Source organism: Microtus oregoni, unplaced genomic scaffold (assembly GCF_018167655.1).
Source record: "Microtus oregoni isolate MIOR12 unplaced genomic scaffold, Mior012 000004F_ref0000308, whole genome shotgun sequence".
NCBI classification, from domain to species: domain Eukaryota; kingdom Metazoa; phylum Chordata; class Mammalia; order Rodentia; family Cricetidae; genus Microtus; species Microtus oregoni.
In genome coordinates this window covers 9,190,183-9,208,433 of record NW_024543063.1, presented here as the reverse complement: position 1 = coordinate 9,208,433, position 18,251 = coordinate 9,190,183, and the positions used below count along the sequence as shown (strand labels likewise).

The 18,251-nt window shown below is 52.9% G+C and overlaps 2 protein-coding genes across 4 annotated transcripts in view; one reads left to right on the top strand and one right to left on the bottom strand.

Moving 5' to 3' along the window:
• The first annotated feature begins 4,999 nt into the window (after positions 1-4,999).
• Positions 5,000-10,318, top strand: Snorc (secondary ossification center associated regulator of chondrocyte maturation). Of its 2 annotated transcripts, none has more exons than XM_041649513.1 (3): positions 5,000-5,101; positions 9,904-10,086; positions 10,209-10,318. In XM_041649513.1, exons 1-3 carry the CDS (start codon positions 5,029-5,031, stop codon positions 10,316-10,318), a joined length of 366 nt encoding a protein of 121 aa, XP_041505447.1. In that variant the 5' UTR covers positions 5,000-5,028. The 2 variants fall into 2 exon arrangements, with proteins under 2 accessions (XP_041505447.1, XP_041505448.1); XM_041649514.1 differs by having other exon boundaries at positions 5,029-5,101; positions 9,907-10,086.
• A 1,536-nt stretch (positions 10,319-11,854) lies between these two features.
• The window catches only part of Ngef (neuronal guanine nucleotide exchange factor), a 93,094-nt gene continuing 86,697 nt past the window's right edge, over positions 11,855-18,251 (bottom strand). For both annotated transcript variants that reach the window (XM_041650713.1, XM_041650714.1), the window contains 5 exons: positions 16,320-16,483; positions 15,758-15,913; positions 14,839-14,918; positions 14,086-14,190; positions 11,855-12,755 (listed from right to left, as the gene is read on the bottom strand). In XM_041650713.1, coding sequence (XP_041506647.1) covers positions 12,565-12,755; positions 14,086-14,190; positions 14,839-14,918; positions 15,758-15,913; positions 16,320-16,483 — 696 coding nt within the window. In that variant the 3' untranslated portion in view covers positions 11,855-12,564. The remainder of the gene's footprint in view (positions 12,756-14,085; positions 14,191-14,838; positions 14,919-15,757; positions 15,914-16,319; positions 16,484-18,251) is intronic.

Below are 18,251 nucleotides of genomic sequence, written 5' to 3'. Positions count from 1 at the left end.
TCTGTGGGCTCTTGCTCCTGACCAAATGGAGTGAGACCAGAATAGACTCTCACGGAGGGAGCTCGGTCGGTTTTCCTTCCAGCACTCACACAGACTCGTAAGCATATCTAATGGGCCGTGAGGGCTCTTCAAACCCTAAGTCCTAAATACTCAATAGTCCCTCAAGCCAGTTCCAAAGGCTGAAGACCTACACAGTCAAGTTTCTCAGAGTGATAGCCCCATTTCTCAGAACTGATTCACTTCTGCTGTGATGAAATGCTGTGGCAGAACCAACTTACGGGAGAAAGGACTTTATTTTCCTCGCCGTTCGAGCTCGCCATGGCCAGGAAGACATGGCTTGTCACATTGCCTCTAGAGTCAGGAAGCAGGGAGAGTTGACTGACAACACTCCTCCCTCTCCTTCTCATTTTCAATGCCTCTGGCCTAGAATGAGTTTGGCCATTCAGCCCACTAGACTGTTGGAGCAACTATTGGTGCCCTGGCTTCTGAATTTCCTTAAGCACCCCATCAATACATGTTACTGACCCTAGTCCTAGCCACATCCTGTCCACTCTACCATCTGAGAAGTCTGACACCTCCAGGTTTCTTGTAATAAAAGCAGCAAACTCTTCTTTGTTTTTGTCGCTAGTGTACATTAATAGTAGAGTTTTGTCCTTGACTCTGAGTCAGGCTCCGGGCTTGTCCTCTGGGAATGCTGGCATCTGGCTCATGTGGACAGGGAGAGAATGAGTTACCTGGGCATCTTCTTGAGAGGGAATTTAGCAAATGAGGTGGTAGTGTAAACAAGAATAGGTTGCTACCACTGCCAGGGAGGCCTGTACACTTGGTGGGACACTCTTAGATTTGTCTGTTCTGCCCGAGTATCCCCACTCAACTCTCAAGGTCTCAGTGGTTTAAAGGTTGGTCACCTATGAGAACTGACAAGGCTGTAATCTAATTTGACCATCCTGCAATCTGCCCAACTAGATTTTGGGCCTGATTTGCAGTCAAGGAAACTATGAGAAATAAGAGATTCTTGTATCAACTCTCTAATTCTCTGCTTGGCCTTGAAAGTAAGTCCCGAACTTATCCACTTTGTGTGAGCATTCAGTTCATGGCATTGTCCTTCTGATCATGCCACCATGAATGTCTGTGTACAACTGGCCTTTAAGTTGTCTTCAGTGGGTATAGTAGCTCATGTCTGTAATCCCAGCACTTGGATGAGGCAGGGGGATTGCCATGAGTTTGAGGCCAACCTTGTATTTATAATAAATGAACTATAAGCCTACATATGATATGCCATGCCATGTCACCAGTATCTCACTTCCACTGGCAATGAGGTCTTCACTGCACTGGAGGTCAAAGAACAAGCAAATCCAGCCAAAAATAGACCTCTGGGTGTCTCTTTCCTGGGACAGTCCCAGATAACTGTTTTGGTTAGAGTCTGTAGGTATCCCAAGCAGAAAAGGTTCAGCTACAAGTATGCTATATTGACATTTAAGATCCATTTCAGGGGAGGTGGGGCTTGTGGTATGTAGCCCAGCCCTGCTTCCTGTCCTGTCTCTGCTTCTGATCTGGATGCAAGCAAGCAACTTCTACCCACACGAACTATCTGCGACCACGCCTTTCCCCGTGATGGACTGTGTCCCCTCAAACTGTGAGCTAAAATAAAACCTTTCTTCCTGGAAACTGCTTCTTTTAGGCATTTTATCACAGCACTGAGAAGAGTAACACCCCCGGCATCACAACTATCCAGCAGGGATCCGGGAGCCTGACACCTGCCTCCTGTGGCTGTACATACAGCCGCCACCATCACTGTTGTCACACAATACGCTGTCAGAAGTCTGAGCAGAGCCATTGCTCCCATCCTCGTCTCCCACCAGTGCGGCTTTCCCACGGACGAACTCGACAGAAAGTTCACATCCACATGCCAAGTTCCTGCTGGATGAAACATGGCACTGGCTGGTCTCTGGGAGTCACTAGGGAATAAAATCAGTTTCCAATGAAGCTGGAAATGTGGCTCAGTGTTAATGGACACTTACTACTCTTCCAGAGAACCAGGATTCAGTTCCTGATACCTACTTGGTGGTTCACAGTAATCTGTAACTCCAGTTCTGGGGAATCTGATGCTCTCTTCTGGCCTCCCTGAACATCAGGCTTGCATGGCGTGCACAGACGTACATGCAGGCAAAACACACTTGTACACATAAAGTTTAATGAAATTCTTTTACAAAAATGAGCTGGGGCATATAGTCATGGGGAAAGAAACGGTGGGGTTGGGGGAGCCAGTGTACACTTTATCTGAAAGGACTGTCCAATATATATGACAGAGGATTTTTATCTGGAAGGTACAAAAACACCCTAAAAATAAGTTAAAGTATTAGGTACAGGGCTGGAGAGATGGCTCAGTGGTTAAGAGCACTGGCTGCTCTTCCAAAGGTCCTGAGTTCAATTCCCAGCAACCACATGGTGGCTCACAACCATATGTAATGAGATCTGGCACACTCCTCTGGCGTGTGGTCTTACATGGAGGCAGAATGTTGTATACATAATAAATAAATAAATCTTTTTTTAAAAAAGTATTAGGTACAGAAATAAGCAAAAGACAAAACAACCAGGTCCAAGCAGACATACCTGATTTACTCATCACGGGAGGTAAATAACACATAATTACCTAGGTGAGTACTAATAAAATGTCAAAGCTGGGGGGTGGCACAGTGGATAAAGTGCTTGCCACCCAGCATGAGGACCAGAGTTGGAGCCCCAGCACCCCCATGAAAGCCAGGGTGAGCAGGATATCTCGGCTGTGATCCCAGAACTCGGGGCAGAGGGCATCCCTGGAGCAAGCTGAATGAAGCAGTTTGATCAGCAAGCTTGGGGTTCAGTGCAACCCTGCCTTGTTAAATGATGTGACAAGTGATTGAGAAAGACACCTGATGTCAACCTCTGACTTCCACATGCATGAGCACAAGAGCATGTGCGCCCAAATACATGTGAACATGCATACATACACATAGACCACATGACCACATATACATACAAAAAGAATTTTTAAAGTCTGGCAACAGTTAAGTACCCTTGAGGAAACAAAGCAACTGGAAACTCAAACCGTTGCAGAGAGTGCAAACCAGAGCACATTGCCTGCATTCGGACCCAGGCGGTTCATCTTCAGACCCGTAACCAAGAGATACTGACATCCACAAAGGAGCATGTGCAAGAACATGGAATCTGTATTCAGAAAAGCCCCAATCAGGAAACAGCCCTGATCACTATGGATGTCCACGAAGACACACGCTTACACCAGTGCTCTCAGCAGGGTGGGTGAATGACACCGCAGAGAAACTTCTTGTATGAAGTGAATCGCTAGGGTACTTACTGGCTGGGGAGGGGCTCAGAGTGTCCTGTTGGCATGCTGAGCATGGTTTTGGTTGAGAGGGGTCGAGTTTATACATGTCTACGTGATGCAAAAGCTCCTCAACCTGTAAACAAGATTTATGCACATCTTTTATTATTTGGATATGAAGTGTCACCTTAAAGTTGAAGACTTAGCCCCCAGCTGGTGGCACTATTGATAGGTGGCTGGGTTATGAGAATGGCAACCTCATCAATTGAGTTGATCCATTAATGAGTTCACAGCTGGAGGAAGCACAACCTGGTTGGAAGAAGCAGGCCTCAGGGCATGCCTTCCGAAGGCTGTCTTGTCCCCAGACCCTCTTTTTGTCCTCTGCTATGAGAGCAGCAGCCTCCTCTGTCACAGTCACCAGCTCTTCGTAGGCTCACAGCAATGGGGCAGGCTGACCAGAACCATAACCCCCGGATACCATGCGCCAATGTAAGCCTGTGCTCCCTCTCAACAGCTTCCTCCCTCGGGTGTTTGGTCACGGTGACAAACGGTTGATTGACACACCTAGAAAGAATGCCTTTCTTCAGAAAATGGACACAGAAGGACGAGGAACATGAAAATTCATAAATACTGAAGTGCTACGAAGAAATTCGAAGAGATACGATGAAAGGACGCAGGCTGACTGACCAAGCCGAGACCTGAGGGGAAGGAGGTGCAGACTGAGAAGTGTAGGCGCTACCTTCTGGCCAAGGAGCGCCAGCGCAAAGGCCCTCGGGCAGTATCCAGTCTGGTGTCATGGAGCTGAAACACAGCGAGGGAGCAGGGGAGTGGAGGGAAGCCTGGCTAGGGGAAGCCCTTAATCTGGCTTTTTGTTTGGGGATGTATGAATTAGAATTAGCAGGGCCGTGGGGACTTGGAAGTGGGCACAGGGGAAAGAGACTTTGGGGACTTTCATGGTGAGCACACCTGAAAGGCAAGAGGGCTGGAAGTCCATCTATGGGCGTGGGCAGAGGCCTGGAGGCCAGTGTGCTTGGTCGTGAGTGGAGGCTCGGCAGCTGCCTGACAGAGCTTTAACAACTTCTCCAGAGTCAGCTGAGAACTCAACGGGGAGGCGACCGAGCGAGCTGAGTCTCCTTTGCAGGCTGCTGGACCACTCAAGAGCCCTGGGCACAGAGGCCCCAATGCAGTGGTCGTGCTCAGGGTCCCTGGGTGAGGTTTCTGTCTTGGAAACCTGGATAGTTCACACTTCCAGTCACCCAAAGATACATGCAGATGGTGTGTGTGTGTTAGACAGAAGAGAAAGAAAGGGGATGGGGCAGAGTCAGAGGAAAGGTAGAATAGAGAAAAAGAGAGGTAAAGAGAAATAAAAAACAATTTTCTCCGTTCCTTTCCAGGGTGGGGCTGTTTGCTCGTTCAGGACTGCAGGTCTGCTGAGCTTTAAACTCTCTCTTTCCCTCTCTCTCTCTACCTCCTTCTCTCTCTCTCTCTCTCTCTCTCTCTCTCTCTCTCTCTCTCTCTCTCTGTGTGTGTGTGTGTGTGTGCATGCGCGCGTGTGTTTGCATGTGTGGGGGGCGGGCACACTGTCCCAGGAGGACAGAGTTTGCATTGATGAAAACCCTTCCCAGCTCTTTGAAGCTCCTTTCCCTGCTGCCCGAGCCCAGCCGCTTAGTCCTCTGTGTCCCACACACTGCTCACTCACTGCCAGGATGGCATCTTGTCTGACCCTGCACATGGTGCTGCTGCTCATCTCTGGGGTCCTAGCCCCTGCGGTGCTCACAGGTAAGGGGCGCGGGCCGTTGGCTCTGCTGCCACCAACTTCTCAGGGCCAGCATTTACCAGTGGGGGATAGATTCTGCAGTATCTACAGAGCACAAGCCTCTCACAAGAGGCGGGATGATTCTCACAAGAGGTGGTGATTCTGGGGGTGAAGGGGATCCCCACAATGCTGACTGGTAGAAGTGGAATAAGATGATGTGTCAGGGACCTGTTAGCAGCCGGGATGGGTGACATTGACTTAGGAGGGCGACCAGGGTATCAGAGTTGAGGACATTCAGTTGTCTGGAGTTCTGGGGCGTATTTTGTCACTTAGGAGAGCTGGAGGTTTCTGGATCTGGGAGGCAGGAGGTCTCATCAGACAGAGGGCAAAGGGCTAAGAGGCCAGAGCCCTGGATGCTGAGCAGAAAACCTAGCGACTTGGAATTCCTTTAAAACCTGCAAACCCTTCCATGCTGGCTTACGACCTAGGTTCTGTTCCCATAGAGGTAAATAGCTCTCAGAGTCCTTTACAGCACAGTGAAGGCAATGCACAGAGACCCAGATGGCTGCATCGGGGGTCTGATGAGAGAGGCCGCATTGGCAGGGCTGTTCCAGGTCACCTTCAGAGCAGGGACATAGGCACAGGTAGGCTTGGCTCTACAAGGGAATAAATTGTCCGCAGTGGTTCAGTAGTCAGCAGACGGGCAGCCTGCCTCTGAGTTCCCCAATTGTCTCACAACATTGCCGCCTGAACTTCAGGGGTGTTTGCGAATCTCTGAAGGAGAGCAGTCACCTCCGTTATGAAAGCAGGGCCTGGGAACTCCCAGTCACACTCCAGGAGGCGCAGTGATGGTGGTCTGGGGGCCTTTCTCTCCTCCTCGACACCCCAGGAAGCAGCTTAAGGCCTGCTGGTCTCATAGCTCTCCTGGCCCTTTCCCCACCTCCAGGAGGTAACACTCACTCCACTGCCTCTCTCACAGGGGCATGGTGAGACCTCACCAGGTCTGATGTGCAGGACTCTCAGGGTGGCCAAGTGCCCAGTCAACAATCTGTCTTCAGAGTTTGAGCAGGGTTCCCAGCCCCTCAGCTAAGCCCAAAGGGATCTTAGGGAGAGCCATCTCTTCTTACCGATTAGGACACACCTAGTTTTTTGGGGAGTGGGAGCAGTGCCCAGGGATGTAGTCTGAGATACCCCTGATGTTGGGAGATGTGACTTACAGTGCTGGGAGGCATTTTCCATTACCTTGGACCCAGGGCTGAGACCCATGCAGCTTCCTGCCACAGTGAGGCAGTTGCTTGGCAAAGCCCTGCAGCTCAGGCCTTCCTAGTGGCTCCTGCCCAGATTCCCGCTGCCTCTTCCAGCTCAAACTTTTAGCCAGAGCCCCGGTCAGGTGGTGCTCACACAACTTTGGTAGGTGGGCTTTCTGCTCCCACAGAAGCTTTGGGAATAGTCAGGACCTCACCTGACCTCACCTCCCTCTTCCTTCCACGGGTGCCCACCTCCAAGTACAGGCAGGCCCACAGCAAGCATGGGAACGCCAATTGAGTCTTGGGGTTCTGACTGTTCTGGCAGCGGGGAGATAGGAGCCCTAGACCCACAGGTCTGAGCAGGTAATGTACAAGGTCCACAGCCCGACTCTCTCTCCTGGGCTGTAGTCCTGGATCAGGAAAGAGATGGCATAGTCCTGGGGTTGAGGCCCAGGCCAGCCTGCTACCCTCCCTGCCTCAGCCAATGGCCATAGCCACCAAGGTAGAGGAGCAGGCCAGGGTGAGCGGGCAGGAGGCCAGAGTGAGGATGAAAAGACTCTTCATGATTGCACAAAGGCCGTCTGTGAGCCTGGGCGCCTGGCCTCAGGGCCTGTGGTCAGACTAACCGTTGAACAAACTTATTTACCAAAAGGTAGAGCAGCTTGGGGTGGTGGGGCTAGGGGACAGCCTGAGGTGTCCGAGCTTGTGGCACTGACACCGTGCCCCCTCTGCCAGAACGGAAAGTCCGGTGGCATTGCTCACTCTCCTATGGTAGGTCTTGTTGTAGCCAAGGTGGACAGACCCTTCTCAGGAGTCTCCTGCCATGTCTCCCTTCCTTAGCCTTACTTGCTGTCACTCAGCCTACTCCCTCCACATCCTGTTCCTGGGGCCCAGGACTACCCCCCCCCCCCCATTTCTTCTCATCGTTACCCCTTTCCTGCTGGTACACTGACCCATAGTTCCTGGCTTCCCCGGAGGACTTGGAGGGAGCCAGCTTGTTGCTCTCCCTCACTGTTCCAAGTCTGGGGAACATGGAGTGTGTAGGAAAACAAGATAAGGCCTGGGCTATGGCCCACAGAAGCATCTCCTTCTTTGGTGGGTTGGGGCAAGCACAGTCCCTGGCCAGGGAACAGGCACTGCTTAGGCAAACTTGGCCTGATTGAAACTCATTCCTTGGGCGGTTTTCCTGGCATTGGTGGTGAGCTTTGGCCAGGAGTGATGGGAGAGGGAGAGGCCTGCCTGGCTGTTTGGGGTGTGTCCTGAGGAGTCTCAGGGCAGACTGTCAGTCTACACGGCCCAGACCTCAGGGCCGTAGGGCAGGCATGCTCAGGGCTTTTCTCTGTCCAGCCCTGGGAGCCTGAGGCTAGACTGCTTGAGGCCTTTCAAGAGGGCTTTCAGGCTGTAAACACTGCCTTCTCTGACCAGGTCACTTTGCCCTCTTCACAGAGGGCTCTTCATAGTTAGCGGGGGGGGGGGAGGGGGGGGGGGGCTGACCTGGGCGCCAGACCTGAACTCTATGAGAGGGAAGCAGTCTTGGGAGGCCTTTTGCATGACAGTACTCCTTACCTCCAAGTTGAGTCTCAAGTTTGGCCCAGACTTGTGAGAGGTTTCAGGGTAGAACCTAGGGAGTCAGGGGTCGGCCAAAATCTTATAGTAAAAAGATTCCAACAAGATTCCAAGTTTACCAAAAAAAAAAAAAAAAAAGTAAAATTATCTACGGAACCCCAACACAGCCTTTACCAACATCTGCCACGCTGCTCCTTCACCAGTTACCAGTGTCTGCTACACTGCTTCTTTGCCTAGTTACCAGTTACCAATGTCTGCTACGCTGCTCCTTCACCAGTTACCAGTTACCAACATCTGCCATGCTGCTCCTTCACCAGTTACCAGTTACTAATGTCTGCCACGCGGCTCCTTCACCAGTTACCAGTTACTAATGTCTGCCATGCTGCTCCTTCACCAGTTACCAGTTACTAATGTCTGCCACGCTGTTCCTTCACCAGTTACCAGTTACTAATGCCTGCCACGCTGCTCCTTCACCAGTTACCAGTTACCAGTGTCTGCCACGCTGCTCCTTCACCAGTTACCAGTTACTAATGTCTGCCACGCTGCTCCTTCACCAGTTACCAGTTACCAGTTACCAGTTTCTGCCACACTCCTCTTTGACCCCAGATGCAGAAGCAGTCCAAAGCCAACTTTATTTGTCCTGAGTCGTTCAGTTAAGAACAAAGACACTCTCTTTCCCAACCCGAATGTGGCATCAAACTGGCACATTTGATGGTCCTTACCAGCCTTCCTGGGAGTCTCTGACAGGACATCTGACTCCTCCCTTGTCCTGGCCACAGATCCTTCTCATTCCCAGACCTTGGCGGTTTTGAGGACTTGGTTATTTTGAGGCTGACTGGAGTCAGGCTTTGGCTGTGTGCTCTGTTTGCCCCGGGTGGGCACCATGGGCAGAAACACACAAATCACTTGGGTCTACCCTGAGCAGTCCCTATCCTGAGCTTGTCCATGGGGGGCAGGGGGAATCACCCAAAGATGGAACCCTTGGCTCAAAGGAGTCTCAGGGACCTGCAGGTTGTGGCTGGGCTGGTAACAGAGCTGCAGCTGGAGTTCTGTCAGATGACATGGCCATCGCCAGCCTGCCCCGAGCTCAGGACCAACCCGCCCTGGCTCTCTCCTCTCAACCCAAGTCTTGGCCCTCCAAGCAGCTAGAATTAATAGAATGAGATCCTCTGGGTCTGTGTGAGGGACCTGTTTGGGGACTGAGTGTTCCTGGATCACTTGCCTTCCAGGGACCAGCTGAGATGCTGGGGGGGCAGGCCAAGGGGAAATCTCAGAGCTTTTGACCAGCCTGGTCTTGAACTTCTGTCTGGGGGAGGAGGCGGTGCTCTTTACAGTGGTGAGTGTTAGGGAGAGGGAGGACTGTGTCAGGTGGAAACATCCCTTGACTCCCGTAATCCTGTGTTTCCTGTCTCCTTCCTTCCCTCTGGGATCCCTTGGGTGCCCCCAAACCATGCTGACTCCAGCAGAGGACTCTTGGTGAAAAGGCCACTCAGGGACCCATGCTCTGACTGAGACTGACTTAGTGTGAGAACCGCCTTCTCTTCATCAGCCCTCCTTCCCGTAGGCAGTGATGTCCTTGTCTTGGGTTGAGGGAGGGGCTGTTAGATGCCTACGGTTGGTCTCCTGATCTGAGGCTGTGGCTTAGGTGGGCTTCTCCTGGTCTTTCCTTGAGTAGTGGCACCCTCAAAAGTCCTTGACTCTCAGCTTTTGCCCCAGGTGAAGACTGAGCCGTGTCTGCCCTGAGGGACAGAGGAATCCCCTTTTTGCAACTGCCCCTGTCTCTCTGCCCCAATCAGTCTGACCTCCTGTGAGCATTAGCTCAGTGGGTGTTCTGGGTCACACGTGGGTGGTCTCTCAAACTTAGGAGTGAATTTCCTAGCCAGGTGCCCCACCCTATGGAATGTAGGGGCTGGGGTACTCCTAAGCATGAGTTCTCAGTTGTTTTGGTGGGGAGGGTCGGCATCCCTACCAGCAAACCACCTGAGTCCCACTACTTGTCCTTGGCTTTGCAGCAGAGGGTCCCCAGGTGCCCAGTCCCACCCTGTGGAACGAGCCCATTGAATTGGCATCAGGTGAAGGTCCTTTGGAGAGCACCAGCCACAGCCAGGAATTCGCAGCCTCAGGCCCGCCGTTCCCCACCTCTGCCCCAGGACCAGAGGACAACAGCCCTCCTGCGGGGGTGGACCAAGACGGAGGTAGGGTGTGGGCCGGGCAGGGAGAGGGAGGAGGATGAGAGGGAGGGGAGGGAGGAAGAACAGCTTGAAGGGTCAGGCTTTGGCTGGACCTCTGAGGTGACAAGTTCCTCTGTTCTCCACAGGATCACTTGGGCCTGGCGCCATTGCAGCCATCGTGATCGCCGCCCTTTTGGCCACCTGCGTAGTGCTGGCACTCGTGGTCGTTGCGCTGAGAAAGTTTTCTGCTTCTTGAAGCCAATAAAGAGCTGCGCAGGCCCGCCCGCGGCGACTCTGCAACCTGTGCTCTCCTTTGTCCCCTCCGCGTCCCCGATGTCCCCGCGTGTGTGAGCCTGCGTGCAGGTGTAGCGGCATGTGAACCTGACGGGGGGGGGGGGCGTGTTGCTGGGCCACGCCGCGTGCCTGGAGCCGTGGGTGGAAAACTCCAGGCGGGGAACATGTGCACGCGTGGCAACGTGTGTGTGTGTGTGTGTGTGTGTGTGTACGCGCGCGCGTGTGTTGTGTGTGCCGGGAGTGCACGCAGGGCGCGGGGAACTCCGGTGTCCACTCTCTAAGGACCATTCGCGGCGGGATTTAGGGCCACCGAACTCCTAGCCCTTTGTGCTTCTGCCTGGCAAGACTGGGGGCGGGGAAGCAGAGCTGGAGAGCTTGACCCAGGTTCCTTCTGTTTCTTGAGACCAACTGGCAAATGGTGGAGGACTGACATTGGGTGGGGTAGTAAAGGCTTTTAACCTTGACTCAGGCAGGAGGGGCCATCTCCTAATTCAGAACCCCAATCCTTGTGTCTTCACCCCTCCTCCCAAGGCTCCAAATTTTCCCATTTCCAACCACACACTCTTCTAGGCCTCGGGTTCACATATGTTCTCCCTGGGGCTGTTCCTCTTTCTCTATCTGACCCAGAAGTTGGAGAGCACTCCCGGACAGAATGAGGAGGGGAGTGGAGATGAACCAGCCAAGTAGGACAGGGTAGGAGCTGCGGCCCTCTGGTCGCACCGTGGCAAGGGGTCATCTCCTCCCAGGAATGCTCAGGGGTCTGAGGTCTCAAGATCACCAAGAACTGTGCACGATCGGTGGGAAGACACTACAAAGTCCAGCGGCTCAAACTCAAGGCCTGCTCTGGGTCTGGCATGGTGGCACATGCCTGCAATGCCAGTACTTTGGAGGCTGAGGCGGGACGATGAATTTTAAGTCCAATCTGGGCTATATTGGGACAGAGTCTCAAGAGACTAAACAAACAAAAGGCCTGTTTTGAAGTAGAGCGTCTCTCTGGCGGAATCGCAGTGCGCTGGACACTTTCCTGGGACAGAACTGGAGGAGACACTCTGAAACAGAAACAGGGTGGGGGTGGCTATGCAGGCCTGGGTAGGTGCAGCCACTCGGGGAACCAGCTGCCACCGAAGGCACAGGGGAACATCTGAGGCCAGTGTCTGGACCAGGGAGGGAGTCCGTGTCCCAGGGCTGGGGTCAGATCCCCTAATGGCCACTGCTGACTGATACCTGAGGGTCCCTGTGGCCTTGTAAGCGTGTACTTATACAGCAGCAGTAATCTCCCATTCTCTCAGAGAGCCCTTTCTTGAATCCCCCCATAAGCAGAAGCCCAAATCCATTCTCACTCTGAGACCCAACGTTAGCTGTTCCCTTTGAAGTGTTTGCAGGGCCCCTCCTCGGGGAGAGGTTTCTCCTACCAGCTCCCCCCTCCCAACCCAGAACCAAATGCCTCATTGCTGTGCGCATGGGGGTGATAAAGAATAGGCCTCCACCCCTTACTTTATACAGGATGCTTCTTTTAATGCAGCCAAAAAAAAATGATATTTGCTTTTCTCAAAACCATGACCATAAAGGATGCAGTGACCAATTCATTCTGCAAAAAAACACCTGGGCTCCTTCAGGGGCCAGGAGACACAAGCGACATCTAGCCCTTCAAGGAGCCAGAGACATGAACCCTCAGCCAAGCTCTGGGAGGCCTGCTGAGGGCAGGGCTTGGCCGTGCAAGAGAGGCTGGCAGAGGCGCAGGGAGGGGCGGGCAGCTTCAGCACCGCTCACAAGCTCCCTCAGGCAGGGGCGGCCCATTGCTGTGCCCGGTGGACTCTTTCAAAGTAGGGAAGGACATGTGCAATTCAGGGGACCTGACAGTAGTCACCTCCTGCCTGCCTCGGGCCAGGAACCCCTGCGTGGGCCTTTCTAGGCGCTGGAAGGTCTCCGGAACATTCCTACCCTCTTCTAGCTCGGAGAGACTGGGAGGTGGTGGTGTAAATCTGCTTAAGTACTTAGCCATGGCCGCCAGTGTGTAAGCAAGGGAGTGACCAGGACGTTAGTGCCCCCTACAGTGCAGGTAGGGACAGTGCAGGCCCAAGCCATTCCTGCTGCCTGGGAAGGCACTGACTTTTCCTCCCTAAGACCCTCTGTATCTTTTGGGGTTCTCTGCTGGGTCTGCACCCCCCTGCCCACACCCCTCCTTCAGGCTGGTGCCTAAGCTGGGGTTCATTGCCTATTCCGGCTGCCCAACTTCCTGCGGTCCTTATTCTGGCTGCGCTGAGGGTCCTCCATCTTGTGGACTCGGAAACATTCCTTGAGGTTCTGGGAGCGGATCTTGGGGTTGAGGATCTCCTCTGTCATGGAACTGGGAAACCAGCCTCTCTCCTGGTCATGCAGGCGCTCGCCAAAGATCCACCCTGCAAAGGAGGCGGCAGGGTCAGGGTGAGACAAGGCTGGGCTTTCCTTACTAGGCTTCCCCTCTGTCTGGGAAGCAAGGACTGAGCCACACTCAGGAGTTCAGCATTTCCCACAGGGCAGTGGCCGGGCACCCCACCTAAGCTCGGATTGCTCCTATGATGTGCTAGGAAACACATGGAATGTGAAGAACCAGGCGTCAGGCTCTCCCATGAGTGGCAGCCTATTTCTGAAGGTTCCAAGGCTGCCCCATACCAGGACAGGAGGAGACCTGGAGGGCCACCCCTAACAGAGGCATCCAGGGGGCCAGTATAGGAGACAGCTGATCACTGGGCAGTGAGCTCACCCGCTCACTGGGCATATTTTCTCAGAATCTCACTTGGAGGGCCAAGTGGTTGCTGGCGGGTGATGAGGATAGCCATTATAAACTTTGAGGACACCCTGAGTCCCCAAGTGCCCTCACATTTCTCTGTTGCCTCTTCTCTCCTAGAAGTCTTTTGCCAGGCTTGTTGCTAAACAGCCTGTCCCTACCCAGGTCGGAGGTGTGCCTTCTGCTGGCCACCTTGGGAGGAGTGTGAGGCAGTGGATTATGCTGGGGAAAGGGCAGGGAGGTCCCTGGGACCCCCAGAGGGATACTGTGGAGATCACTTTGTTTCCCAATCATGGCCCGGGACAAAGGAGGGGATAGGAGAAGGGGTCTTTGTTCTCTTCAGGTATGTTGATGGCCTCTGTTGTAAAGACATCCGGTTTTCACTCTGTGGCCAGGCCACTCATGAAATTTCAGGCATTTTTTTTTTCTGCCTCTGCCTCCCAAATGGTGGAATTACAGGTACATGCTCCTGGGATCTGGATCAAGAACATTTCATATACAAAAGTGGGGATTACTACATTGGTTACTTGGGGTTAAAAAGGGCAGGGGCCACAAGAAAACTCTTGTTTGGAGCTAATCCTGCCTGCCACCCACAGGGTGGGCAGGAACAGGGATTCATAGCCTGGTGGTCTCAGGCAACCCCAGAAGCTTGTGACCAAAGAGGTTGAGGTCAGGGTTAAGCTCCCTCCTAGGGGAGGGCTGAGGCCATAGGCAAGGCTGGTGAGAGACCGAGAACACCTGCCAGGCCTGCTGGAAGGGAAGGAGCACGGCAGCTCACAGGATGGAAGAAAGTCTGAGGAAAGCCAAGGATGCTGGGCCCAGTGCTCAGGCAGGATGTCCTGGGTAGTGCTAGCACCAGCAAGGATGCTGGGCTCTGCCTGCCCACCTGCCAGCTGTGCCATCGGGTCCTACACCCAAGCTACAGTCCTTTATCCCCTCCCAGGGTCTCCTGGGAGCCTCACCGTCCTCTGTCTTCTCCAGGATGTTCAGGATGTCTGCCAGTTCCAACGTCAGCTCATCAGGCTGCTGGGCCACGTATGGGTGTACACACTGGACCTGGGGACAGTCTGCAGGATGGGAGAGTGTATGGTGTGTCCCCATCACAGGTTCCACCCTGCCCCACATCCACACAAGCAAGGACGACAGGCAGTGACCCGGGACAACGCTGCTAGCAGCAGGTGGCTAAGTCCAGTCTTAAACAGGACCCGGGACAGCACATCAGTGAGAAAGGTCCCCTCTGGGAGGGAGGAACTCACATCCTAGGGAGGCCTCATTAGACTACCAGGAATTCTGGGGAGAGGGAGGAAAGGATTCGCTAGCTATAATGGGGTTCTCAGCCTAGAAGGCAGGAAGAACCTCTTATTCTCAGGTATGACCCAGTGAGCAGCTTGGGGTGAGGACAGGCCAGCAGGCTGGGACAGTAACTTTCTTCACAAGCCAGGCTCATGCTCCCTTGGGTCTTCTAGGAGTTTTAGACAACTGGAAAATCCAAAAGAACAATGGAGTTTGGGTCCAATATTCTGCCACCTGACTCTTAAGACTCAGGGACTTCCATTTCTTCCTTAACCATCCAATTTGAACGAAGCTGAGGCAGCCAGCATACACAGGCACTAAGCTTCCGGTTGGTCCCAGGCAGTCAAGGAACCCTGGAGCTGAGGCCCAGTGAGTCTTAGCTAAAGCCCATCGAGAGCCCCTTTTCTAAGTCAGGGACTCACCCAACAGCCGGGATGTGAAGGACACGAACTTGGTCCTCCTGTTGGGGGCCAGTGAGGTCATCCAGCGCTTCATCTCACTCCTGCATAGGAAGGGGACAGACAGTGCCCCAACTTTAGAGCCAACAAACTCCTCCCTATTGTGTGCACTTGGGCCCCCAGGTCGGCGACATTCTGAGTCTGGCTCCAGGACAGCCAAGTTAACTGCACAGGGAACCCAAGTACATTCCTCCCAGGCTAGGGGTTTGAAGCCCGACAGAGTGAGGAGCCGCCATCTGCGAGGTCCTCAAGGCTAGCTTTCAAAGATGTGCTAAAGTGAAGTCTCTCTGCTGTGGCAAAGCCTGGAGTGTTATCACCACTTCCTGTCAGTCAATCCTGTGACCTAGGGCCCAGAGTCTCAGCAGGGCAGGAAGCAATTCCTGGTGGGGTGTGGTTCTGGGCAGCTGAGCACAGAGGAAGGAGATGACGCCACCTGGGCAGGTCTAAGAGAAAGCTGGGGCTCCGTGGTCCACCAAGCAGTTCCTACTGTCTTATGTATCCCCCAAGGGCTTGGGACTGTAAAGCAGCTGCTCTGATTGCTCAGACAGAGAAAGTGAAGGACTGGAGGTCACACAGAGAGTGAACAAGAAGGGGAGGAGGGGGATAGTGGCTCACTGGCATATCAGCTGTAAGCATCCCATTTGACAAGATGGACTTGCTCTTCTGCCCTGCCCATAGGCAAAGCCAGGAACGTGCAACCATCCCCTGCCATCCACACCCCAACAAGAAGAGCCTGCAAAAGTCCTTTATACAGGGTCCCCATGGGAAGGATGGGTGCTGAATACTGAGAGACAAGCCTCCTACAGAAGTGTGTGGAGGCGTTTTACCTGGGAAAGACTGACCTATGAGTCACTGGGTGTGGCTCATAGCACTGGATACTCACTGGGAGGATGCCTTCAACATGTAGGTGGCCTCCCGGTCATCTGCATTTTCCAGCAGTCGCAAGATGAACACATTAGCCAATGTTTGGCCCTGGTCCTCCAGTTCCTCTACTCGCAGCAGGCCCCTTGGGGCTGAGTCGAATACCTGGTACTTGTCTCTGGGAGCAAAGGAGCCAGGGTGAAATGGTTGGTCTCAGAGAAACCTTCTGGCTGGCTGGAAGAGCCCTAGCCATTCCTTACCACTCCCACCTAAAGAATCCCAGCGTGCCTAGAAGAGCTCCCATCCTGGGGTGTGGCAAGGCAGTGGCCACTTTATTGAGCTCAGTGGTAGATACAGTGCCGGCTTTCCACATTTGCAGGAAGGAAACTGAGGTTCAGGGATGTTTCATCGTGACCCAAAGCTGGGCAGGAGCAGAGCAGACCTTTGAAAACTTGACCCTAAAGACTGTTCCGTGACCAAACCAAGGTTGGGTCCTCTCCAGTGCTTGTCAGGGGCAGGCTCACCCAGCCAGATCCACTGCCCCACTATGGGTCCTCTCCAGTGCCTATCAGGGGCAGGCTCACCCAGGGATCTGCCGGCAGATCACCAGCAGGTCGTTGAAGAGGAAGAGGTAAATTTCTCTGAAGAGCTTCTTGGTCCGCAGGGTGCGGGAGGTCTTGGGGCCGGACATCTGCTGCAGCTCGCCCTGCTTCAGCAGCCACCGGGAGTGTGAGATGATGGGCACTGACTGGGAGGGAGGGGGGTGTCAGGTGGCATCACCCTTGCACCCCCCCTAAGGGTCCTACAAACACCACAGCCAGAACAAAGCTTTGGGATACGGTGTACAAGGGCCGCATGGGTCATTGTACTACGCACCACTAGCCAGAGTCCTGACAGCAAAAGAGCAGCAGGTGCAAATTTGCTTCTGAACACATGCATTCCTCGTGTGTGTATGTACATTTGTGCACGTGCTGCTGTGCATGTGTGCTGTGTTTCTTTGGGTATTATGCTGTCTGTGTACTGACATTTGAGCTTCTGTGCTCATGCCTGTGCTTTGGTGTGTGTCTGTGTGTACTTGTGCATGCATGCCTGTGTGTGTGTGTGTGTGAGAGAGAGAGAGAGAGAGACAGAGAGAGACAGAGACAGAGACAGACAGAGAGAGACACACACAGAGAGAGAGAGCATCATCCCACTAAGCTCAGCTTGCTTGATGTAGTCTAAGAGGTCAAGCTCACAGAGGAAAGGATGTATTGGTGCCCATGGGTTGAAGAGGTCACGTCTTGCAGATAGTTTTCTCAGGAATGGGAGCTGGGCACTCTGCAGTCATCCCAGTGAGTATAACCCTAAGAGGTATCAGAAGACCCTTCACATCCTCCATCTAGGCTCAGCTCCCAAACCTTGACCTCTGACCTCTGGGACCCTTTTATTTTTGCTCATGCTAGACAACTGTTGTCCTCCTGAACTACACGCACAGCTTTCCAAGGCCGTTAGTAGGCACCATGTGTCAATATGCAAGTCACCAGAAACCTAGAGAAAGGAAGTAACTTGCAAATCTCTTAGCACTGAGAATCCCTTGAACAGTCCCTGTCTCCACACACTGACTGCTCAGGATTGCCTCTGTGGTAAAACTGTCAGATTCACACAGGCATGGTGTGGGAAGTTCTTCCGTATATGTGTTGCTTTTATTGGTTAATGAATAAAGAATTTGTTTTAGCCAGTGGCTTAGCAGAATAGAGCTAGGCAGGGAAAACTAAACTGAATGCTGGGAGAAAGAAGGTGGAGTCAGGGAGCTGCCGTGGAGCTACCAGCCAGAACCTTGCTGGTAGGCTATGAGCCTCATGGTAAAATATAAAATAATGAAAATGGGTTAATTCTTGATGTAAGAGCTAGCAATCAATATGCTTAAGCTATTGGTCAAACAGAATTACAAATAATATAGTTTCTGTGTATTGATTGCAGGACCAGTTGGGACAGAAACCTCTGCCAACAAATTGGCACACCAACATGGCTGACTACATCCATGTAAAACCTGAGAAAGGTTGGAAAGGAATTCTACACACACACACAAAACAGAGCTTAGCCGTACCCCCCCCCCCACCTCCACTGGCTGGTAGCATGCCACAGCTTCCTTAAGAGAGGTCTTCCTGATTCAGCAGTAGCAGAAGAAAAAGCATGCAGTTTCAAAATGGTGGTTTCCTGGTTTGCCAGCACAAATGGCTCTGATTCTTTAGGGAGGTCCGGCTACAAAGCATTTAAATGGGGTTTGTAAACAGAGTGCTATAACTTCCTTAATGGCAACACAGACCTGCTGTGACCTAGCCCTGGATCTGGGGCAGAGAGAACGGCTCTCAGAGGCAATGAATGGACTTTCAACATGTTAGTCTGGGCAGATTCAAAAGGCTTAATCCTAGTAATGTTGTTTGTATTTTAAGAGGTACTCCTGGAGAGAAAAGGATTTCAGATACACAACAGGACAGATTCAGACATGAGACCTCTAAACAAGACACAGTTGTTTA